The sequence below is a fragment of the Saccopteryx leptura genome, chromosome 7, assembly GCF_036850995.1.
Source record: "Saccopteryx leptura isolate mSacLep1 chromosome 7, mSacLep1_pri_phased_curated, whole genome shotgun sequence".
In the NCBI taxonomy this organism is placed as follows: domain Eukaryota; kingdom Metazoa; phylum Chordata; class Mammalia; order Chiroptera; family Emballonuridae; genus Saccopteryx; species Saccopteryx leptura.
Genome location: NC_089509.1, coordinates 63,517,321 through 63,543,987, shown reverse-complemented (window position 1 = coordinate 63,543,987; position 26,667 = coordinate 63,517,321). Strand labels below are relative to the sequence as shown.

The 26,667-nt window shown below is 38.6% G+C and overlaps 1 protein-coding gene across 1 annotated transcript in view; it reads right to left on the bottom strand.

The window, feature by feature from the left end:
* The window catches only part of AGPS (alkylglycerone phosphate synthase), a 139,966-nt gene extending 117,652 nt beyond the window's left edge, over positions 1-22,314 (bottom strand). The window contains exon 1 of the mRNA XM_066346540.1: positions 21,888-22,314. Within this exon, the coding sequence (XP_066202637.1) occupies positions 21,888-22,213 (326 nt within the window). The 5' untranslated portion in view covers positions 22,214-22,314. The remainder of the gene's footprint in view (positions 1-21,887) is intronic.
* Between the last annotated feature and the right edge of the window lie 4,353 nt (positions 22,315-26,667).

The window sequence follows — 26,667 nt, the reverse complement described above, 5'->3', positions numbered from 1 at the left end:
TTGGCAGAGCCCACAGACCAGTGGTTAAAAACCTATGATATAGAGAACCCTAAAGATTCCACTGAAACCTGACTAGAACTGATTAAATAAACTCAATAAAGTATCAAGATACAAAATAAATATCCAGAAATTGGTTGCATTTTTGTACACCAATAATAAACTATCAGAAAGGGAAACTAAGAAAACAATCCCACTTACAACTTCATCAAAAAAATAAAATAAAATACCCAACAATAAATGTAACCAAGGATGCTGTACTTGGAAAACTGTAAGACAGTGAAAAAGTAATTAAAGAAGATACAAAAAAGTGGAAGCATATATACCGTGTTCATGGATAGAAAGAATTAACATTATTAAAATGTCTATACTATCCAAAGCAATCTGTAGATCAATGCAATATTTATCAAGATTCCAATGCATTTATTTGTATTTGTAAAATACAAATTTTACAAAACTAGAACAAATATTCCAAAAACTTATACGGAACCAAAGGAGACCCCAAATAAAAAAGGAAAAAGTTAAAGGTATCATGCCACCTGATATAAAACTATAATACAAGACCATAGTAATCAAAATAGCATGGTACTGGCACTAAAAAAAACAAATCAAGACATATAGATCAATGGAACTGAATAGAGTCCAAAAATAAACTCATGCTTTTAAAGGTCAATTAATATTTGACAAAGAAGGCAAGAACATACTATGGTGTAGAAACAGTCTATTCATTAAACGGTGTTGGGAAAATTGGATATGTGCAAAAAAAATGAAACTAGGCAACCTTTTTACACCATACACAAGAATAAACTCAAAACAGATTATAGACTTAAATGTAAAACTCTAAATGATAAACATCCTGGAAGAAAATATAGGTAGTAAAATCTCGAACATTTCTCAAAGCAGTATTTTTTCTGATATATCTCCTTGGGCAAGGAAAACAAAAGAAAAAATAAACAAATGGGACTATATCAAATATCTCCCCAAAATTCCAATTAAAAAAATGGATGAAGAACCTGAACGGACACTTCTCTAAAGAGGCCACACATATGGCCAATTGACATGTGAAAAGATGCTCAATGTCACTATCATCAGAGAAATGCAAATTAAAACCCCAATGAGATATCACCTCATGCCTGTCAGAATGGATATCATCAATAAATCAACAAACAACAAGTGTTGGTGAGGCTGTAGAGAACAGGGAACCCTCGTGCACTGCTGGTGGAAATGCAGACTAGGGCAACCCCTGTGAAAAACAGCAAAAGTCTCCTCAAAAAATTTAAAATGAAACTGCTTTATGACCCAGCAATTCCACTTCTGAAAATATATCTCAAAGAACCCAAACACTAATTCAAAAGAACATATGCACTTCTATGTTCATTGCAGCATAATTTACGATATCCAAGATTTGGAAGCAGCCCAACTACCCATTAGTAGATGACTGAATAAAAAAACTGTGAAACATTTACACAATGGAATACTACTAAGTCATAAAAAAGAAATCTTCCCTTCTGTCACAGCAGGGATGAACCTGGAAAACATTTTGCCACGTAAAATAAGCCTGTCAGAGAAAGACAAATACCCTGTGATTTCATTTATGTATGGAATCTAATAAACAGAATTTAACTAACAAAATAGAAACAGACACATAGAGGCAGAAAACAGATTAACAGCTGTCAGAAGGGAGGGGTTTGAGGGGTACTGGGAGAATAAGGTGAAGAAATTAAGCAAAAAAAACCACAAACAAAAACCCAAAAAACTTGTAGATACAAACAACAGTATGGTGATTATCATAGGGAAAAGGGGGGAGGCAGGTAGAAGAGAGTTAAGGAGCGGATAAATGGTGACAGAAGGAAATTTGAGTTTGGGGGGTAAATACACAATACAATACACAGATAATATATTATATAATTGTACATCTGAAAGCTATATAATTTTATTAAACTATATCACCACAAAATCAGTAAAATTTTTTTAAAAGAAATAGTGATAGTGAATCTCAATGCAATTCAATTATGCAATTTGATGAAGAGAACTTTTCTCTATTCAGAAACTTATTTACTACATTAAAATTTCAAAATATATCGCAAGAAAAAAACATGATAATGAATGTTAACCAGACTTATTATAGTGATCATTTCACAATATATACAAATATCAAATCATTATGCTGTACATTTGAACTAATATAATGTTACATGTCAATTATATATCAGTATTTTTATTTCAAAATAAACAAAGATGTACATACTCATTGGAAAGTATTCTAATTCTCCATAATTCTCAAGAAGAAAATGACAACTTACATGCAAATTTTTTAGTACAATCATAATTCTTCATCCAGCTGAAAAGTTTTTCAAACAAGTAGAGCACAAACACAATACAGCTGAACCAAATGTAGGTCATTAATTGTGTTCTGAAATCTCCATCTATATATAAAATTAAGGAAAAAAAACTAGAAATACTCTTTAGAATTACAGTTTGCTATTAATAAAAACTATAGTCCGTATACAAAAATAAACTGTTCAAAAATATCTCAAGAGTATCAATCCAGAGATAGAATTTGTAGATGAGTCTGTTACAGACTACTGCCCAATATCTTCTTCTAATTTCACATTCCTACTTCATTGCAGAGGGAGGTTTTGGAAGAAATCTTTCTAAGAACTCTCTGTAGGAAAACCTTGTAACTAATGTCACCACTGACACACTTATTTTCTTAATATTACATTTTCTAAAAACATATTAGGTCATCATTCACCTTGCTTTTTTTCATGATTTACATTTTCTTTATGTTTATGAAGTATGATTTCCTTAATACTCTATTTTTATAATATATACATAATAATTTACATTAGGATAACTTTTACATTTTTAACACCTTTACTAATGTTTCATAATATGTGCATAACTTTTTGTATGTGAAATACATTTTATTAGGTGGCGAATTTGTCATACTCTATAGTAGTTCGGCATTACGCAACATAAAAGCAAAAATGCTGTTATAGTTATTTTGCTTTGGTATTACCACTGGCACTGGGAAATTATTTCAATACTGATGTTGAATTTGGCACTTTCATATGGCTTAACAAATGAGAATCATTTTCCTTAAAATTATGCCTAAAATTTTAAAAAATTATTCACAGATGGCCTCAAACGAAAACTAAACCTGATTACATGTGTTCGTTCTTAGCACTTGATGAAAATAATGAATCAAGATAAGCAGAAAATATCGGTTGTTGTGCACTAAAAATGAAGTGATTTACAGACTGATGAAGAATATTTGCCTTAGATTTTCTGTTGGGTAACATCCTAAAGAACTTCCAAGTTTTTAACATAGGCAAGGTCACTTTTTCCTCTTTTCATCTCAATCTGAAAAATCTGCCTATCTGGGCCTTACCATATTTATAACCAACTTTTAGAGACTTTCCAGAAGTTGAAATGTAGGCATTTGGAATGCATTTGTACCTCACAAAATGTGTTATATTGCTTGAATAGCATGCAATTAATACTAGGTTACTCCAAAACCAATCTTGAAGTACCCAGTGTTAAAACAGAAAGTAGGCATATTTCCTAGGCTTCTCATTTTAAAGTTTTATATACATATATTCCCTCAACTTACTAATATAGTCTATGTATAGTCATAATTAATGTGATTACACTAAACTTAAAAATAACTTCTCATATAGAAATAGAGTATAATGGGTACATTAAAGGACATTACAGCATCAACATTTTAAACACTGAGACTTTACATGACCATAGAATTTTAAAGCTACAAAGGTCCTTAGAAATCACCCTGTTCAACTGCTGATTTTTCAGATATAGAAACCTGTGCCCAGAAAAGCGCTCATGATTACACAGCCAAGCTAGTTGGGAGCATCAGAAAGTGAACACCCAGTCTGGTGATTCTTCTTTAGAAAGGTCATATTTGCCCTGGCCAGTTGACTCAATGGTAGAGCATGGGCCAAGTATGTAGATGTCTGGATTCAATTCCCTGTCAGGGCACACAGGAGAAGCACCCATCTACTTCTCTATCCCTTCCCCTCTTGCTTCTCTCTCTCTCACTCTCTATTCCTCTCCCTCAACCTTGCTTGATGGAAGCAGGTTGGCCCTGGGTACTGAGGATGGCTCCATGGCCTCTGCCTCAGGCGCTAAGAAGAGCTCCGTTTCTGAGTAATGGAGTAACGCCCCAGATGGGCAGAGCATCACCCTTAGTGGGCTTGCCGGGTGGATCCCAGTTGGGGTGCATGCTGGAGTCTCTCTGCCTCCCTTCCTCTCACTGAAAAAAAAGGAAAAGTAATATCTGAAACCTACTAAGTCATTCCCCCACGTAACCAAAATGATTTAGAGAAATTCTTTTTTCTTCACACCAATATTTTTCAAAGCACTATTACATGTAATTATTACAGTCATTCTTCAACACTGGACCTAAAAGAAAACATTGTAACATCAAGGAATATGGGTGCGGCAGGAGGTCCGGTGCCCTGTATTTCCTTCTCTACAATATAATGAATGCTGTCATCCAGAATAATGTTCCAAAGCACAGCAAGCACTAAAATGATGAATGATAAAAGAATCACCAACTTTCTATAAGATTCAAGCAAAAGAATTCAGTTCTCAACTAACCCCAGATATTAATTAACCAGGCTGATTTCTCAGACTTTCCAATTCATAAAGCTAACTAAACCAAATTCGATGTCTTCAAAATGCGAAACTCCTCTTCCTGGCAAGAAAAAGAAAAATTTTGCTTGATTTTTACTTCATGAAAAAGAATAATTACTTTTTTTTCCAACACATTTCCACATCTGAACACTATACCAAATGGTGAAAAACATATACAGGATTGTACTAGCTGGCATAACAAAAGAAAATGAAGAAATAAAATAGCATCTCATGTACACAAGGTGGCAGTATTCTCCCATGATATACATATTTAGTATTCTGCATTTCCCAGTGCTACTGTTTGCACAATTTTTAACTGAAATATTTAGATGTAGCATTATTATTATCAATATTATTATTATTAAAATCATAAAGTTCCTTTTTTATTCTGAAAATGGGAAATTTCCACTTTTAAGTCTCCGTGCGTACACAATTTACTATTCCTCTAATAATAATAAATTGCAAGCATCCTGATAAAAACACAAAATTATTTGTACCATTACTATCTAGTCATGATATTTTTTCATTAAAAAAATAAAAAAGAAAATATGCCTTTAACCTACCTTCATTTTGGGTTAGCAATAAAGAGGGTCAACTAGCTAATAACTAAATAAAAGGAATTTTTCATCCAATGTAATTCCAATAATCAAAATCTAAAAGACACTTCACTCCTTAACTTAGTTCAGATGAAAATCATATTTTCACCTATCTTTTCCAATTTAAACAATAAGAAAAGATCATATAATCTCAGAGCTTTAGAAAAATAAAAACTAAAGTATAAAACTTAAGCCCCATAGCTGAATTTCTAACTAGCCATACTTGGTATCAGTTAAATTCAAATTAATTCCATAAGTAATACAATACATATAAGCTAAAAACTGAAAAATCTTTCAAGGGTTTTTTTTGTGCTAATTAAAATCCTTATATCTGGTTATATGCTTAATTATTTCAAGATCTATATAAATTACCTAAAAGAGATCATAAATTGAAGTAAAAAATAAGTGATGAGAATGACACCAAGATAGATATATCCCTGAAAAGATCTGCTACAAAAAATTTCTGTAAATAATATTTCTACTGGCTTCTTCTGTTTTTAAAAAAATTGCTTCTATTTTTTAAAAAACTGAAGCTAAGTTCTCATTAGAAATATAAAGGTTCAATGAGAGGAAAAACTATAGAATATTGTTTAATTCTAAATTTAATTTAAAACATATATGCTTTAAAATAATTTAAAACCATGTTTCTTATCTACTCTACAGGTCCTACAAAATTAGTTCTACTCTCAACAGCAAAATCCCTATAAAACTTCGTTACAATCCTTATTGCCTCAATCTAACAGTGCAACTAATTCTCGTTCAAATAGTTTAATTTAAATAGCTTACTTATACATAAAATAATTTATGTGCACTATAGAGAAAGCCTCTTTATAATAAAGATAAAATCAAATCGAAGACATAGATTATCACATCATAATTAACAGTGCTATAAATCTCACAGTTCCAAGATTGTTAAAACGTTAGAAAATAGATAAATGACATCAGTCTTTGGTAGGCTGGCACCATTAATCATCTGAATCACAGAATATTTCCTCTTGCCCTGATTAAAACTCACCAAGCTACCTCTTCTAATTATATTTAATTCCCTATAGACAAAAACTGGCCAACTGAAATGACCAGGAGGCTTGATAATTTTATTTTCTCATCATGAATTAGTCTACTTGCATTCTAATTAACTGGTCACTAGTAAGGGTAGTTAACTGAGTCAGACTACCTAAATATGATTGACACTGGACCCTGACAAGATCAAGTTTCTAGACAGGTCAACAATATCCCTGCCCTCCAGACAGTAAGACTTCTTGCAAACCTGGGCATTATTATCATGCATCGCTTTGAACATCAACATGCATTTCAACCTTTCCTCAATATCCCCATTTTAAGTTTTAAAACTCCAGTTGCCATAAAAAAAAAGTTTGACCTTTCTGTGTTTTAAATTATTGAACAACTTCCCAATTTCTTCCAATGTTATAGTATAAAATGGATAAAAATAAGATTTAAAACATAGGAAGTTGTTAGCAAGAACATGGAGAAAAGGAACCCGCGTGCATTTCTGGTAAGCTGCTCAACAGAACAATCATATGCCAAGTTTTCATAGGTAATGCCATTTCCATGACCGAGCTATACAGTCCAAGTATTATATATATTTGGAACAAATTCACACACCGTTCCACAGGGGAACATGTGTCATCTATTCTCTGGAGAACTGTTTGTAAGAGTAGCTGGAGACATCACCAGGAGAATGAGTAAGTGGTAAGTAAATTCTGTGAAACACAATGCAGTAGTCAGAAGCACTGAGCTAGATACACAACAGAAACAGGAAGAGATTTTTCAAACAGTGGTGATGACAAAAAGAGAAACTAAAAGATTATTTTCTTTATACTATTGCATAATACCATTTAAGCAATTTAAAAATATACCTACTAAATAACACTGAATCTTTTACAAAACACATAAACACACATTTAAGAACATTCATGGGTGCCCATGAAAGGGGACAAATGGAATGATTAGGAATCAAAGAGGAAAATAAAAGCAAGTGAGGCCTCCTATTTGTTCAGAGACAAATGTAATGAACTAAATAAATATGATGACTGCAACTCTAAACCTGAAGCAAATATGCCGCTGAGCTCTTGAACTGCAGTGTACTTTCTCTGTTACAAGAAACAATTCTTTCTTTCACACGTATACAGAAATTCCATGGTGGTTTGTTACAGTACCCTTGTTGGGATTCTTAGCAATCTCAGCAAGTTTTTGTTTTTTAAAATAATAGAATTCCATGAAGAATGAGTCAGCTTCAATATACAGCAAACCAAATACATATTTAACTTCCAAAACACTTTTTATAGTTTGCAAGAAATTGGCAGTTTGAGAAAACTTTTTAAAACCTGAATTCAAGGGTCAAAAATTGTGTCCAGGTTCAATTCTTATGCACTTGCTATGAATTAATGGAAGGAAAAGGAATATCCAGGTATGGGTTGGGAGGAGAGAGGAGGTGAAGCTTAGAGCACACAGAAATAGGGAAAGAAGGGAGGACTGGGGTAAATAAGGCAAGGCCGGCCTTACCTGGCATTCACTACCTACTGCAGGTTGCTGGGGTACCCTCCCTTCTCCCCAAACTTCTCATGCTCCCTACCTAATTTTACCAACTAGAAATGCATGATTGTTTGAATCTCTTTGAAACAGAAATACAGTAGTCCCCCTTATTTGCAGTTTCACTTTTCACAGTTTCAGTTATCCGTGGTCAACTGTGGTCCAAAAATGTTAAATGGAAAATTTCAAAAATAAATAGTAAGGCCCTGGTCGGTTGGCTCAGCGGTAGAGCGTTGGCCTGGCGTGCGGGGGACCCGGGTTCGATTCCCGGCCAGGGCACATAGGAGGAGCGCCCATTTGCTTCTCCACCCCCCCCCCTTCTTCCTCTCTGTCTCTCTCTTCCCCTCCCGCAGCCGAGGCTCCATTGGAGCAAAGATGGCCTGGGCGCTGGGGATGGCTCCTTGGCCTCTGCCCCAGGCGCTGGAGTGGCTCTGGTCCAGGCAGAGCGACGCTCCGGAGGGGCAGAGCATCGCCCCCTGGTGGGCAGAGCATCGCCCCTGGTGGGCGTGCCGGGTGGATCCTGGTCGGGCACATGTGGGAGTCTGTCTGACTGTCTCTCCCCGTTTCCAGCTTCAGAAAAATACAAATAAATAAATAAATAAATAAACAAACAAATAAATAAGTAGTAAGTTTTAAATTGTGCATCATTCTGAGTTGTGTGATGAAATCTCCTGGAGGAGCACAATCTATGACACAACATCAGCCTACATGCAAATTCTCCTCAATGCATATTATGTTTTTAATTGACAATTTGATGAGGAAAATATATAACGCAAGTATTCTATTAGCAAACTAAAAATTACTAGTGGCCCTGGCTGAGTGGCTCAATGAAGAAAGCATCCATCTGGAGTACCAGAGGTTGCGGGTTCAACCCCCCAGTCAGGGAACATATAAGAAGCAATCAATGAGTACACAACTAAATGGAGCAACTCAGTGAAATGAGCTGATCTTTACAGTGGGGATACTGTAAAGATGAAATACATATTCAAGTTCAAGAACCAGTCCAAGAGTTATTTTTCCTATAAAGCATTTCCTATCTTCCTCAAAAAAATTTATGGCTCCTTCTCTATACAGTCATCCCTCGCCATATCGTAGTTCACTTTTTGTGGTCTCACTGTATCACAAATTTTTAAATTGTATATATCTAATTTTGTATCTTGGATTTTTCACTATATCGCAGGATTTTGAGGTATGTAGGTATTTTTACATATTTATTATTTTTAATTATTTTTGCAGTAAAACACGCATTTTCGAGCCTAAAAAATGGAAAATAATATAAAAATATTAATTAAAATATATTAAAATATTAAATTGAAATAAAATATTTAAAATTACGTAGGTTTAAGAGTGTAGAAAGTGTTTAAGAGCACAGGAAGTGTTTATAAGAGTGGCAAAGATTAATAACAGTGTGGGAAGGGTTTATAAGAGTGTAGAGCCCTGGCTGGTTGGCTCAGTGGTAGAGCATCGGCCTGGCGTGCAGAAGTCCTGGGTTCGATTCCCAGCCAGGGCACATAGGAGAAGCGCCCATTGCTTCTCTACCCCTCCCCCTCTCCTTCCTCTCTGTCTCTCTCTTCCCCTCCCGCAGCCAAGGCTCCATTGGAGCAAAGATGGCCCAGGCGCTGGGGATGGCTCTGTGGCCTCTGCCTCAGGCGCTAGAGTGGCTCTGGTCGCAGCATAGAGACGCCCAGGATGGGCAGAGCATCGCCCCCTGGTGGGCAGAGCTTCGCCCCTGGTAGGCAAGCCCCGTTTCCAGCTTCAGAAAAATACAAAAAAAAAAAAAAGCGTGTAGAGAGGGTTTATAAAGCCTTAAAATATATATAAATAATAAAATAAATATAAGGTTGCTACTTCGTGGATTTTCGCCTATGGGGGGGTTCTGGAACTTAACCCCTGCGATAGACGAGGGACCACTCATTAATTATAGCATTGATTATACCATATCTTTTGTACGTCTATATATATATATATCTCTCTATTGGACTGCCAATCAAGTTTGCAATGTTAGTATGTGGCACAGCATCAGCAAGCAGCACATACTCACACTTTCTCTGAACAAAAGATTGGTCTGGTAATGCAATGGAGTATCATTTGAAGGGGAGAAAATAAAGATAAGACTACACATCTCATGTTTAATTAAGATTCTGTCTAGGTTGTTGTCAATATGAGAAAAAGCAAAAGAGTCTTGAGAATCCCAACTAACAGAGAGAATCTGATTTATCAACTGACTGGATAAGAGAGAGGGAATGAAGCAAGCAAGGCCTTATAACTGAGATGTCGGGCTTGAATGGTGGGAGTAAACAGAAATAGTGAAATATGTAAATTGAAGACAAAATAATGGCCTTATACCTGCACACTATGTTGCAGAAACCAGCAAGACATTAAGCTAGGCCTGACCTGTGGTGGCGCAGTGGATAAAGCATCGACCTGGACTGCTGAGGTCGCCGGTTCGAAACCCTGGGTTTGCCCAGTCAAGGCACATATGGGAGTTGATGCTTTCTGCTCCTCCCTCACTTCTCTCTCTCTCTCCCTTTCCCCCCCCCTCTCTCTCTCCCCTTTAAAATGAATAAATAAATAAATAATTTTAAAAAACACTTGAAAGAAAAAAAAAAAGACATTAAGCTAGAAATGTGAACATGTAGGATGAGTTAGAAATATTAACTTAGAAATTCCCCCAATAATGGTAAAAGCTAAAACAGTCCAAATAAATTAGATTATTAGGCCCTGGCCGGTTGGCTCAGCAGTAGAGCGTCAGCCTGTCGTGTGGAAGTCCCGGGTTCGATTCCCGGTCAGGACACACAAGAGAAGTGCCCATCTGCTTCTCCTCCTTTCCCCCTCTCCTTCCTCTCTGTCTCTCTCTTCCCCTCCTGCAGCCAAGGCTCCATTGGAGCTAAATTGGCCCAGGTGCTGAGGACGGCTCCATGGCCTTCACCTCAGGCACTAGAATAGCTCTGGCCACAGCAGAGCAACACCCTAGATGGGCAAAGCATCTCCCTCTGGTGGGCATGCCGGTGGAATCCTGGTTGGGTGCATGCGGGAGTCTGTCTGACTGCCTCCCCGTTTCCAACTTCAGAAAAATACACACACACACACACACACACACACACACACACACAAGATTATTAAGGAAGAAAATATATAAAAGAAAAGACTGAAAATTAATCTTAAGGATTTGTAAATTTAGGAAGCAGAAGGAAGGAAAGTCAGCAAAGACAAGATCAGAAATGTAGGAAGGGTAGGAAGAATACTAGGATAGTACAATAGCATGGGACCTACAGAAAAATATAAGAGTATCTCTACAAGGTATGGTGGTTGGTTAGAGGGAGACTAAGAATTTTATAATTAGGTTATTAATGGCTTTTAAGAGGGCCATTTCAAATAGTTATTGATATAGGTAGAAAACAATTTCAAAAACTTACACACATGCTTTTAAGAAGCAGGAAATGTTGCCTGACCAGCCGGTGGCACAATGGATAGAGCATCAGACTGGGACACAGAGGACCCAGGTTCGAAACCCCAAGGTCACTGGCTTGAGCGTGGGCTCACCAGCTTGAGCATGGGCTCACCGGCTTGAGCACGGGATCATAGACATGACCCCATGGTCGCTGCCTTGAGCAAGGGGTCATTCACTCTGCTGTAGCCTCCAGGTCAAGGCACATATGAGAAAGCAATCAATGAACAACAAAGGTGCCACAATGAATAATTGATGCTTCTCATGTCTCCCTTCCTGTCTGTCCCTGTCTCTCTGTCACAAAAAAAAGAAAAAAACAAAAAAAGGCAGCAAAATTTATAAAGGCAAAAAAGTTTGTTGACTCAAAAGGAAAATAAATAGGATAACTCATGGAGCAAGATTCTGGAGAAGGAATCACCAAAAAAGATGAGCAGATTATCTGGCTGTAACATTGGTCAATGCATGGTAGCCCTAGTTAGTTCAGCTCATTTAGCTGCCTGGGCAATTTTTATACTAAGATCACCACACTTCCTTCTAGACAATAGCTGATTAGAGAGCAAAGTAGACAGATGAACCAGCTATTGGGAACAAGGAGGTTCAAAAATTCTCTGCTACTGGCTGAATTCTAGAGGAGGGGGTGGCTATATTTTACCATTTGGATAGAAGAGTAGAAAGGCTGATATGCTCAGGGAAGCACGCAGCAAATATTAATAGGAAGTGATGCTAGCAAGAAGCCTGATAGCTTTCTGGTCCCTAATTCTAATTCCACCGGGAGGCCAAGCTCTATTCTTGCCCTCAGGTTCTATTATACACCTGTACTCTTTTTTTTTATTTTTTTTATTTTATTCATTTTTAGAGAGGAAAGAGAGAGGGAGAGACAGAGAGAGAGAAGGGGGGAGGAGCAGGAAGCATCAACTCCCATATGTGCCCTGACCAGGCAAGCCCAGGGTTCCGAACCGGCGACCTCAGCATTTCCAGGTTGACGCCCCATCCACTGCGCCACCACAGGTCAGGCTACACCTGTACTCTTTTAATAAATTCTCATTTTCTGCTTTAACCTAGCTCAAATTAATTAATATTTATAACTGAAAGTTCCAATTAATGTACATACTAAAAACCTGAAAGTCTTTTTCTAAATGGTTACCACTTGTGTAAAATCTGAAGGCAAGGAGAGCAAAGTAAAATGTACTTTCTGAAAATAATAGCAGATAGCAAGTAAGAATTAAAAAATAAAACCAAAATCACACTATCAGTCTAATAGTTATGTTGTGAAGGTACAAATACTTGTGAAGATAAAGCAAAATATGATTTAGAAATCAAGCCCAATATATAAGAATAAAAGAAGAATCTTTTACTTCAAATATATATTTTTAAATTTTCATTTCACAAAGAGATTGTCACTATGTGAAAACCATACATTCAGATAGAAATATCCAATAATTAAAAATGTGAAAGTGGAGATTTAAGAGTTAGATATTAACATAAAAGTTTGCCCAATAGTGGTGAAAGCTAATACATGAGATTTTATAAAAATGAAGCTGATTTTCTTTAAAATTCATCAAAAATGAGATGGACTAATAGTGGACGGAGAAGAGGACAGATTAATGGGTAGATATGATATAAAGCAAACATAATAAAATGTGAACAGCAGGATTTAGGTGGTTGGTATATAAGTGTTTATTATAACATTCAATTTTGCAATATGTTTAATTTTTTCAAAATAGTATGTTGGAGGAAAAGAAAACTGCTGACACTATAATCCTTAAAGTGCACCTCCTTATATAAAGGGATATACCAAAACAAGAAGTATGTATGAGCCATCAAAATAAGTGTGGAATGCGCATTACTTACTGATAACAATAAGTGCCAAAGCCTCTAATTTCCTTTTATCTGAATTTCTAGAAAGCTTCTTTCTGAAATTATAAGGTATAAATCTGCTCAAACACGATGGCAATCTTTTTTCTAGGATTCCAATCATTTCCAGTTCTTATTCTTGGTTAGAATTAAGTCCAAACAAGCAGTTGTTCTTTATTTCTGCCTCTGCCCACTAAGATAAAGAAGGCTGTATTCCAATGCTCTTTGACTCATTAAAACTCTTTTTAAAAATGTGCCGTAAGGAAAATTTTAAAGACTGAATTATAAAATGTTTATCATCACATTCTCTATTTTAAAAATGGGAACAAATATAATATAGTACTGGTTAAATTTATAATACCTACACACAATACAATACTTGTTAAGTCACTGAAGGTGATATTGCACACTAGTATTTTTGGACATGAAAAGTTATGCACAAGATAATGAGTGAAAAATGATTTAAAGACATTATTATAGCATGACTTTATACATACATATCATATCTTAAAAATAATAAGATGCAATACTGGATCTCTTAATTAGTTTGAATATCTCTTAATTAGTTTGAATGTTTGCCTTCATTTTACCTCTTATTTTTTCTGCAACAAAACTGTATAACATTTAAAATAATTTACCCTTCCATTTTTTAAATAATTGTAAAATAAATACCAGACAGTTTGCTGCTGTTATATTAAGACTTCTAAAAGCTATCCAGGGCCTGACCTGTGGTGGCGCAGTGGATAAAGCGTCAACCTGGAATGCTGAGGTTGCCAGTTTGAAATCCCGGGCTTGCCTGGTCAAGGCACATATGGGAGTTGATGCTTCCTGCTCCACCTCTGTTCTCATGGGAGTTGATGCTTCCTGCTCCACCCCTGTTCTCTCTCTCTTTCTCTCCTCTCTCTCTCTCTCTTCAATAAAAGTGAATAAATAAAATCTAAAAAAATAAAAGCTATCCAGATAACTGAAGGCTCCCATCATTACTATGGCCAACTGCCAAACAAGTTTTATACTTTTTATTATATTGTCCATATTCTCCTACTCTAATTCTTCTGATTCTATTCTCATCCAAATGCTTTCATCAATGTTTTCACCCTCAGATTTAAGAATTTTCTTTTAACATCTTGACACATAATGGTCCTCTTCCAACCCTTGTAATCTATGTTTCTTTGAAAAAAAGTTGCCCTGGCCGGTTGGCTCAGTGGTAGAGCTCGATCCAGTATGTGTAAGTCCCAGGTTCAATTGCCAAGTCAGGGCACACAGGAGAAGCGACCATCTGCTTTCCACCCCCCATTTCCTTCTCTCTCTCTCTCCCCCCCCCCCTCTCTCTCCCTCCCTCCCTCCCTCCCTGCCCTCCTGCAGCTATGGCTCGAATGGCTCAAGCAAAGTGGGCCCTGGGCGCAGAGAATGGCTCCATGGCCTTGTCTCAGGTGCTAAAATACAATAGCTAGGTTGCCAAGCAATAGAGCAAGCCTCAAATGAACAGAGCATTGCCCTGTAAGAGGGCTTGTTGGGTGGATCTCGGTTGGGGCACATGTGGGAGTCTCTCTGTCTCTCCACCTCCCATGTAATAAAAAAATAAAAAAATTTTAAAAAGTTACCCTTCCATTGCTGTACCAGTCACCATTTCCCCTCCCATACCTCTGTTACAGCACCTTGAAGTAACAGAAGACACATCAGTCTTTTTGGTAGAACTATAAGATCCAGAAGGCAAAAATTAATGTGCTAATCCTCCCTAGTGCTTAGCACATAGAAAACTAAATAAACTGCCAACAAACTTGGATAGATGAAATTTCAAACAAGTGAGGCAATATCTAGCTGGCCCTGACTGGGTAGCTCAGTTGGCTGGAGAGTCATCCTGACATGCCAAGGTTGCAGGTTCAACCCCCAGTCAGAGCACATACAGGAAGCGACCAATGAGTGCACAACTAAAGTGGAACAAGAAGAAATACTTCCCTCTGTCTGTCTGTCTCTCTCTCCCTTTCTCTACATCTCAAATATATACATACATAAAATAAAAATAAAGGAGTCCTATCTTGGTTTATAGAAATTGAAATAACCCTAGTGTATATTTAAAAAATGAGAGAGAGAGAGAGAGAGCATCTAGCTGTTTTAAATTAATTAAAGGCTCCAGGCCTTCATACTATATTACAAAGCATGATATTGAACAGTATGGTTTTAGAGTTACTATTCATAATATGAGAAATCATGGAGAAGAGGTAACAGACCAACAGCCAAATGTCCTCTCTCAACTAAAAAAATTTAAAAATCCTCAAAACAACAGACCCTGAAGCCTGGTGTCAAACATGCAAAGCTCTTCCAGAAAATGGCACAAGGAAAGGCCAGGAAATGTGGCTTGAGTAAGAGACCATGCCTGAAGCAGACGAGACAGGTAAATTAGAAGCTGAGGTGTAAGAGGTACAGACTTTAAACAGTGACTGGGGGTGGGGCGTTACAAACCAACTCCACCAGTCTCTACACTAGTCTCCTTGTTACTTTCCTAATACATCACATGTGTGCCTCCCCTTAGAGCAGTGGCTCTCAACCTGTGGGTCGCGACCCCCAGCGGGGGTTGAATGACCAAAACACAGGGGTCGCCGAAAGCCATCAGAAATGTATTCCAGGGAGTTCCTATTTGAAATTTAAACCCCACTTCCTTACTCTGCTCCACATTTTCTTCTTTCCATAGCGCATATCACCTTTTAACAAACTTAAATAATTTACTTATTTATTAGGTTTGGTTAATTATTCATTTCACTCATTAGACTGTAAGCTCCTTGAGTGCAGAGATCATTGCCCATTTTGTTCACTGATTTAACCCAAACATCCAGTAACTGATAAATTCTTGTAGAGTGCACAAAATGGACATGAGAAAGATTGTGATTAAAAAGGGAACAGGGCTTAGTGATATCAGTATAGTATCAAAGAAAAAAGCTCTAGACTTGAGACAAAAGATCTGGACTGAAATCTAGGCTCTATCACTTACTAGCCAGCAAGTGACCAGCAAGGCAAGTGTTATTAACTTCAGTTTCTGATCTGTAAAATGGGTGGTTGAGATCAGATAAGACAAACACGAGCAGCAGATGACTAAGAATTAACTATTAATTGGAATAAGTTAATTCAAAAGACAGTTTAATATTAACAGGAAAGAATACAAAGAAGTTCAGGACTAAGGATTGAACAATGTGACCATAAGATTGGAAATAATACTAAGTGAAATAAGAAAACCCAAAAAAGTAACTTCACTTGGGAACAAAAAAGAATAGATAACGACTTAAGTTTCAATATCAGCTGAGCTGTTCAACATGGTATCACCAGCCACATATGTGTATTTAAATTTAATTAATTAAAATTAAATAAAATTAAGCCCTAGATGGATGGCTCAGTTGGTTAAAGCATTCTCCTGAAATACAAGGGTTGCTGGTTCGATCCCCAGTCAGGGCATGTATGGAAACAGATTGATGTTTCTCTCTCTCTCTCTCTCTCTCTCTCTCTCTCTTTCTCTCTCTCTCTCTTCCTCCCTCCCTCCTTCCTTCCCTCTCTAAAAATCAATCAATAAAAAGATAAAAATAAAATTTAAAATTCAGCTCCTCTATTGCACTAGTCATATTTCAAGTGCTTAATGGCCATATGTGTTTAACAGCTACCACACTGAACAGTGCATATTACAAAACATTTCCATCATCCCAAAAAGCTCTAGTGGACGCCTCTGACTTATAAAATTTGAGTTGAGAGCAGAAAAGAATTCAAGTGGGTGTCATTTTAATATCCCTGATGCTGGATTCCTATAAAGTTCAAACATCTTTAGAAGAAAGGCAAAATCTAACCACATAATCAATCTGAGTAGGAGTTGGAAACTGAATATAACAAAATAAATAATTCGTATTATTTGTTTACAAGGGCCTGGATGTATAAACATTACCCACTTGAGAGTATAAAGTCATGGACATGGCAAATATAAATAGAATTTGAAGAGTCCCAGTAGAGTTGCTGGCAAGAATTTGGTCATCATTATGGCCCAAATCTCTGGTTAGTAACTTGATATGCTGGCAAGACCAGATATTACATGCAATACAAAAGTTTTCTTAGTGAGTGACAAGATAAATCTCCAAATCTCACCGAGGGGCAAAACTCCCTTGCCAAAAGTAAGTGCAGTTGAATGGTAACAGTCCTCCTTAATGAGTAAGCATATTTCAGCTACAGAAAGATCCGGAATGAAATATAAAAATGTTTAAGAGAAAAGAACCAAAGCCAGATATTAATTTCTTTGTTTTAGAAAGCTAAACAAAATCAATCTTTTATGTACTTACAAAGTTTAAGAGAATCTGGTCTGTAAGAATGACTGACTTGTAACAAATTTAAAATGTGTAACTCATAACTTCAGATGGATTTTAAGCTGAAATACTGTAAGTCAGAAATAACCTCTGAATACTGCAAAGACTTTAGAGTCATCAGGTTTACAAATTCAATGGACGTCAACAAGGGATTTTTTCTTCTTTTTCATAACATTACAATAGCTTTAAAAAAAAACCTAAAAAAAATCCAAAACCAAGGCATAAAAATGTCACATACTTAATTAACTGATATTTACTATAACTTTTAAGAATCTAAAACTGCATTCATAAGCAAGATCAAAAAGAAAGTGTTTGTAGAATAACATGCACTTAAAGAAAAACAGAGGACCCAAAAGTAAACCATTACCCTCAAACTCCGCCCAGAAACTTCAAATAATGAGAACCTGTGTTCCTGATGAAGTAGCTGAAAGGACTAGCTGATGGAGAACCTTTGAAGGAGTTGAGCTGGAAAGGAAAATGATCAGATTGGGTTTGGGTCTGAAAGAAATCTCTAGCTGAGTGTTAAGAATGGATTGGAGAAGGATGAAGATGAACATAGAAAGATCAGTTAGTGTAGGCCATTGTAGTAGAACAGGTGAGAAATAATGAAGGATATAAACCAAGATGATGGCAATGAGAATATAGAGGAAAGGATAGATTTGGATTTTAGAAGTTAGTGCATTAAGTGATACAATTATGTGACTAAATGCCATGTAGGTTTGGAAATGGTGAAAATAGAAAATAGAACAGAAATGAGAGAATCCTGTGTGTGTACACTTGTCACATGGTTTCTTATGAGTTGGTTCTGATTACTTCTATTTTCTGCATTACTTTATTTTGAATTTATTTAAATGAGAGGAGGGAGATAGAGAGACAGACTCCCGCATGTGCCCTGACCAGGATCCACCTAGCAACCCTAGTCTGGAGCCAATGCTATGCCCACCTGGGGCCATGCTCCTAACCAAGCTATTTTTAGCACCTAAGGCGGAGTCTCCATGAAGCCATTCTTAATACCATCTGACACATAGCACTATATTACTTGTTTGTACACTATCTCTACTTCAACTGGAATATAAGTTCGTAAGGGCCAACATTTTGTTCACTACTATATGTTGCATAGTATGCACTAAAACATGCCTACATGAATGAGTGAATGAGTAAGAGAAAAATGAATAATGACCTACAGGTCAGAGGACTCCTTGACCTGCCAGGGCCCTCCTCTTTTCCCTGTACTCCCACCTCTACCTATATTGAATTGCTTAGTTACCTAAATATAATATGCACTCTCATGACCCCTTGCTTTGCCATATGTATTCATTTCCTTTGCCTGAATACAAACTGTCCTCACCAACCAATCAAACTAGTAACTATTACTCATATTTAAAAACTACCTCCAGAAACTTCCTCTGACTCCTAAATAGAGTATATCATTTTCTTTCCTTTGTGCTACATCTGTACCTATATCAACATTGGCTCTACCCAACCTGTACTGGAATGTTCATCTCCCTTGCTAACATTGTGAATTCTTTGAGACTAAGGCCTATTCATCTCTTTACCTCCAGTGCCTAAGACAATACTTGTCATGAAGCAACTACTCTACAGATGCTGAGTACATTAACATATGCATGACTATTCTGTAGAAGGAATGAAAACAAGGAGTTTCAAGTCACTCCTCCAACTCCATGATGATAACCAGTCATAAGATGAAAGAATTACGACCAATGACATCATCCAAGGAAATAAAAGAGGAGTGATACAAAGAACACACATTACCAAACAATTCCAAAAGAACTGACATATAGTCACACTCACACTTTATTAGATATACATGCTGGCTCCTTCCTGCTCCATCATTTGCCTTCCTTAAAAGGAAGACCTTGGTTCCACATAAACAATACAGTATATTAAGTAGATCATTCTCTAAGGAAGCTTTCGATGTTCCATGTAATATACATTTCTGTGTTCCCTCATATTTTAATTCAAATTTCAAAACAGTTTTATAGGACTAGATTTTACAACTAACCACACGAAACCCTGAACCAAAGACCATCAATGAGTTACAGTGGTGCCTTCAGACCATGGAGCAGCCACACCAGGGACCCCAAACCAATCACCTTCAGCCATGGAAGCCTCATCCATTATCCCAATGTGCCTTACAAGACTTATTATTTTTCTCCAAACACCACAGGCTCAGCTCCCTAAATTAAACCATAAGGAATAGACCTGCCTGACCTGTGGTGGCGCAGTGGATAAAGCGTTGACCTGGAATGCTGAGGTTGCCGGTTCAAAACCCTGGGCTTGCCCAGTCAAGGCATATATGAGAGTTGAAGCTTCCTGCTCCTCCCCCCTTCTCTCTCTCTCTCTCTCTCAATCTCTCTCTCTCTCCTCTAAAATGAATAAATAAATAAATAATTTAAAAAAAAAAAAAAGGAATAGACCTGACCTACCTACTTATGCAGTTCTAAGTTGTGAACCTGCATGTAAATGTATCATACAATCACACATAGCTGCATAAAAATGAACTGACATAAGTGTACATGAAGCTATTTAGAAAACTTAAGTTTTAAATCCACTGAGGGCTAATATAATATCAAGAGAAGCCAGAGGCCAAGATAGGATCCTTGATTCCTCCATCCCCCACCATTCAATAACCAAGTTACAAAAAATTGACCTCTTATTAATTTTTTCAAATAGGTTGCTTATTCCCACTCGTAACTTTTCTCATTGGAGTAACAGTCTTCTAATGGGCCTGTCTTTGAACGCGATGGAAATTGCATCTACTATTTGTTGAGGGGTTATGTAACCAGCATTGCACTAAGCACTTGATCACTTAACTCTTTATTTTTCAATTCTCACAGCAACACTGCCACGCAGGAATTATGGTCCTCATTTACACAGACAGGGGAACAGAAACTCTGAGAGGTTAAGTGACTTGCCTGTCACGCAGCTGAAATTGTGCAGTGGAAATTCTAACTCAGGTCTATTATGTTCCCATATGTTAACCTTCTTCAATTCAGTCACCAATGTGACCTTTCCAAAAGGTAAATGTAATGTTTTACCTTAAATAAAATCCTGCAAACAAGTCTTCCCAGACCTTATCCCCTGTCGTTCTTACCCCTTTCTGTCACATTTAACTCCCAGCAATTCCCTAACCTGTCTCCCTGCATTATCTATGAACATGCTTTTCTGCCAAAAACACTTTTCTCCTTTGGCAGGCTACTTTCCAAAACAAACTTCAAGATTTATTCAGACAATCTTTATTCTGGAAAGCCTTTGCCCTAACAAGTACAATCCAAATCTGGGTTAAGTGACCATTTGCTATGGTTATCAGCTAGCTTCTATATCACACTGCACTATAACTTTATCTTACTAACGTTATTAGCTCCCTAGGAGTCAATTGTGCATTTTTAAATCTGTATTCCTAGTACAATGAGTATGTAATAGATAAAGGACTCAATAAATGCTGAATGAATGAATTCACCAGACACAGTACATACAGCTTAAGAACTTGACCCTCAAGTTAACCGGGTGTGCTTTCCAATTCTAACCTGCCACACAGTAGACCTGTCAAGCCTGCAGCAGCCTTGTAAATCTTTTTAATGTCTTCATCTGTAAAATGGGAGATAACTGCACTTACCTCATCGCTTGGAGAGAGGAGTAAAAGAAGTAACAGATTTGGTGCAATCTCTGGCACATTGAAAGTACACACTAAACATTAGCAACCTTTTTTTTCACTCTCAAAGTTAATTCACGCTGACATAGCCACGCCTCAGAAAATAGCGTCTCCTAGCATCTTCCATCAGAGATTAAGATTTCTCCAAAAAGTCAGAAGTCAAGATCTTTCAGCTTCTGTTTACACAAGAGCTCTGTAGCTACCACCACATCCTAAAAATCACTGATATCTGAAGTGTACTGCTTCTTGCCTACTACGCGGTTTCTTCCCTAAACATCAAAGACCCTGCCCCTAAGCAAGAGGAAACCTACTCCACGAAAACCAGGCAGTTCCTTCTCCCGAGAACCACCACTTCCCCTCGCGCGAGTAAGAAGAAAGCCATCATCCAGTACAAACTTAAATCTCTTCGAAGGATCAAAATAGAACCCCTCCTACCCATTCCAAGATCTTGGCCCCCAAAGTATTAACTCAAGATAGAGAATAAATTCGTGGCATCAAGAAGCCAAGAAACAAGGTCTCCTTAAAACCTTCCCCAGTAAGAGTTCCTCAAGTCAGTTACTCTCAAATAGTGACCCAAACCCACCATTCCATCCCGCCCCCTTCCTAGCAGAGTCCAGGGTGTCGTCCACTCTCTCCTGAAAGAGCTGGGTCGGTACTTTCAAGGACTGGGATGCTTCCGCTCACCCCTGTCACCTCCCTTCCCACCCTGCCTGTGCCTCCCGCAGGGTGCGGCCTGGTTCCTCGCTGCCAATTCGCTCCACCGTGCCGCTACTCACCGCTTCTTGGGGATGGTGCCCGACTCCTGCGCCGCGGGAGTGGCCGTGGGCGCCGCCGTGGCAGCCGACGCGGCTCTCCGCGCTTTGCATTCATTGGTACTCAGAGCCTCCTGGGACCGGCCCAGAAGATGGCCCGACAGAACCCGTAGCCTCCGCCCCGCCCGGTCCCGGTCTGGGTCCCGATCCGCTGCAGAGTCGGAGCCTGGGCTCGTGCCTTTCTCGCCGGCTGCAGCCACCGCCTCCGCCATGGCTTCCGCCTTGTGCCGCTGCCCGGGACCGCTGGGCGCGGGTGAAAGGTCACTCAGAGCGGCGCCCGGCGCGACCATTCGCTGCGGCGCATCCCAGCAGCCACCGCGGCGACTGGGCGGCGGGTGCCAGGCGCCTGGAGCTTTACATTCTCAGCTCCCGCCCACCCGTCCGCCCGCCTCCGCAGTCACGCCTCGGATGGTGTGCACCTGCCTGGCAGGTGAGTTTGAATTGTCCCGGGACTGGCCCGGGTCGAAGTGGGCTGGGCCAGGGCGCAAGCCACGAATGTCCCCGAGTTGTCTAGGTGGTGTTCTCAGTGTGGCGTGGGCCTCTGGAGTAGCTTTGGGGACGGAAGCCTTGGAGTAAGAGGCGTGGGCGGTGCTGCTAGACCTGACAGAATCAGCTTCATCCCTTCCCTGAAGAAGCTCATATATACTGCTCCACCTCTGCCCCCACTCCCGGCAAAGTAGCTCAATACTGACTCGTTGCCTATGACCATTATAGCTATCAATTCCTCATCGCCTACTTCGTGCCTCCACAGCGCTTGAATCTAGATCTCAAGTAAATAATCCGCATTTTACAGATGAAAAAATTGAAACTCAGAGACATTCACTTGCCCAATGTCAGTCATGCCGTTAGTAAATGCTAAAGCTGAGTTGCAACCTAGGTTCTCTTTCCATTCCTCTCAGGCTGTTTTTTATTGCTACAGATAAAATTACCCAACACTATTCCAAAGACTTCTTGCTTATCTACAAATTGACTTCATTTCTGGAGAATAGCACTTGGTGAAATTAGGGGGATCAGTTATGGAGCATTATCCTCTGAGTGATTAGATTGCAGACCTAACCAACAGAAGCCAAATTCCTCTTTGCATAATTTGCAATTCAAAGATGTCTTGGGGATGGTAAGACAAAACGTTACTATAAGGATTCCAAGCCCAATGAAGTCACCTCCTTTCTGAATAACCACTTTCTTTCTAACGCTGGCATTTGTGGGGGAAAAAAACATTTAAGGAGTTACATGACTAATATAAAAGAACTCGAATACTCTAAAAAATTCAGGCAATAGGAAGACTTGATTTGTATGCCAGATCTTTAGAGCTTAAGAGATAGTTCAGCATTAAATATCTAGTCTAGTTCTAGCATCAATGAGCCCAACTCCTGTTTAGCTACTGCTTGTAACTATTGTATTTTTCCTAGAAGAAGTCATTGGCTATTTCAGATGGACCAGAAGTGAGGAAAAGGGACGGGAGGAGGAGTAAATTGCTGAGTGCTCTAAGGCGAAAGGCTCCTCAAGTTCAAGAGTTCTGCAACTGTAGTTATCAAGGTTCTCACACCCTTTCCAGATGTTACTAGAACGATGTTAAAACACCAACTAGTATCTTTGCTTGTAATTATGTCAAATTAGTAGATTTCTTGCCAAAATGCTATATAAACAACACAGAATCTTTCTGAAATGAGACGGGTCTGTTAGTTTTTGCTTAATTCCCAGAGAGCTCAATCTAACACCACTGGCATGCTTTAAATGTAAATATAGTTAACTGACTTATTCAGTCTTGTCCAAATTGAGGTATGAACAAGTTTCTTGCCAACTCTCAGGAGGCAGATTTATACATTTTGCAGAGATCAACAGAATAACAAAAATCCTTGATGTAAACCAAAATTGTGTACCAGTGGAAAAACTACTGATCTATATATTTCAAGTATGTATAATGAAAAACATATTGGCAGTAAAAAAAATTTGTAAGAGCCTATTATTTACCTAAGTCATTACTTTGTGCTATGAGATGCAAAAGTATTTAATGACTCACCTATGTGTTATAATCAGGCTAATTAGGAATTAAGCTATATATAGTATGTAAGGAAAAACTGTGATACTGTTGGATGGAATAAGTGTGATGTAGCTGACCTTGGTGAGGGATTTCCTACCTCTTCTTTGTACAAAAGCAAAGCCCCAGCAGAGTACCCTGAAATTTACTTCAAGCTACTTAAGAGGAACAAGTGTTTTACTTGAAGCATGGTCCTTTGAGATGCTTATGATTCCCACAAAAAGCCAAACCTCACTGAATGTCACATTGAAGAGGGCCTCAATAATCCTGTTCCTTCTGAGTCCTGGGAACACTTGGCCTTGATAAACTGGATCCCAATGGAGAGCTGACCACACACACAGACAAGAGGGATGAACCGTTGCCATATGGACTTTTAAATGGACTGGACTTTACTTGCATTTATGACATATTTCTCTTCTAATATGAAGCACAAAACAAGTCTATAAACAGGATAGATTAACTGCTAAAATATGCACTAAATTTTTTTACTGTGCTGATTTTTTTTTTTTTTTGTATTTTTCTGAAGCTGGAAACGGGGAGAGACAGTCAGACAGACTCCCGCATGCGCCCGACCGGGATCTACCCGGCACGCCCACCAGGGGCGACGCTCTGCCCACCAGGGGGCGATGTTCTGCCCCTGGGGGGGGGGGGTCGCTCTGCCGCCCAGAGCCACTCCAGCGCCTGGGGCAGAGGCCAAGGAGCCATCCCCAGCGCCCGGGCCATCCTTGCTCCAATGGAGCCTTGGCTGCGGGAGGGGAAGAGAGAGACAGAGAGGAAGGAGGGGATGGGGGTGGAGAAGCAAATGGACGCTTCTCCTATGTGCCCTGGCCGGGAATCGAACCCGGGTCCCCCACACGCCAGGCCGACGCTCTACCGCTGAGCCAACCGTCCAGGGCCTACTGTGCTGATTTTTATTACTCATCTTCAGAGCCGCTGAGTGACCCATGAATAAGAGAATTCTTACATTTTTATGCACTTTTTATAAAAGTGAACCAAATCATAAATTATCACAGCTCAAATACCCACTAGTTCCCTTACACCCTCTCCCAATCACTTAACCCTCCCTACCTGGCAAAGGTAAACACTGTCCTGAGTTTTATGATATACATTTTCTTTTTTTTTAATGATTTTAACAAGTAAGCATGCATTCCTTATTTGTTTGTTTGTATTTATATAAATGGAATCATAAAGTATTTTCTTTTGTGTCTGGTTTCTTTCACTCAACATTATGTTTATGAGATTCATCCATATTGTTGTGTGTAGTTGTAGTACAATCATTTTCGCTTTTGTATGTACTCCATTGAATGCATATCCCAGGATTTATCTATTCTATTATTAATGGACATTCAAGTTATTTCCATTTTGTGTGTGAAGTTGCTATAAACGTGTTTGCATATGTCTCTAAGTAGACCTGTAGAAGAATTTTTGTTGAGTACACACCTAAGAGTGGAATTGAGAATTGCTAGGCCATTGAGTATACATGTGTTCAATAAATAATGAAATGCCAAACTATCTCCCAAAAGGATTGTACAAAACCAACTCTCCCAACAGCATATAATAACTCCCATTACTCTAACATCTGTTATTACCAGTCTAGTTAGTTTTAGCTGTACTATTTATGTTAGTTTTTATGTACTATTATCTTATTGTGGATCTAATTTGCATTTCCCTGATTACTAATGAGATCAAGTACCCTTTTTATATGTTTGCTGGCCATTTCTATATCATTTGTGAATGTGTAATGAAGTCAGATCTCCTGTATTTTCCTCCTAGAAGCATTACTGTTTTTCCTTTCACATTTACACCTACAGTTTACCTGGAATTGATTTTTGCATATGGCGTAGATCAAGTTGGGTTTTTTCCCTCCATATGAGTGTTTATCCAGTTGTCTCAGCACTACCTCTTAAAAAGATCTTATTCTACATTGTCACCTTTGTCATAAATCAAGTGTCCATATAACAATAGTCTATGTCTGGATTCTCTGTTCTATTCCATTTGTCCATCTAGCTTACGCCAGCAAAACACTGTTTTAACTATTAGATACATGTTCTTTTAAATCTTCCACATACAGTTATATCACCTGTGAATAATAACAGTTGATTTCTTTCTTTACAATCCTTCTACTTCTTTTTCTTCCTTTACAAACCTGTACAGTACTTTTTTTTCTCGCCTTACCCAGCTGACTAGGACCTCCAGTAGAATGTTGAATGAAAGTTGTGATGATGGCACCCTTATCTTGTTCCTGATTTCAAAAGCATTGTTTGAAATGGGTTGCTTTTTTTTTTTTTTTTTTTTGTGGGTGAGATCAGTATTTTATTTTTTGTATTTTTTTTTTTCTGAAGCTGGAAACGGGAAGGCAGTCAGACAGACTCCCGCATGTGCCCGACCGGGATCTACCTGGCATACCCACCAGGGGGAGATCCTCTGCCCATCTGGGGCGTCGCTCTATTGCGACCAGAGCCATTCTAGCACCTGAGGCAGAGGCCATGGAGCCATCCTCAGCGCCTGTGGAGCCATCCTCAGCGCCCGGGCCAACTTTGCTCCAGTGGAGCCTTGGCTGCGGGAGGGGAAGATAGAGACAGAGAGGAAGGAGAGGGGGAGGGGTGAAGAAGCAAATGGGCGCTTCTCCTGTGTGCTCTGGCCGGGAATCGAACCCAGGACTTCTGCACGCCAGGCCGATGCTCTCCCACTGAGCCAACCAGCCAG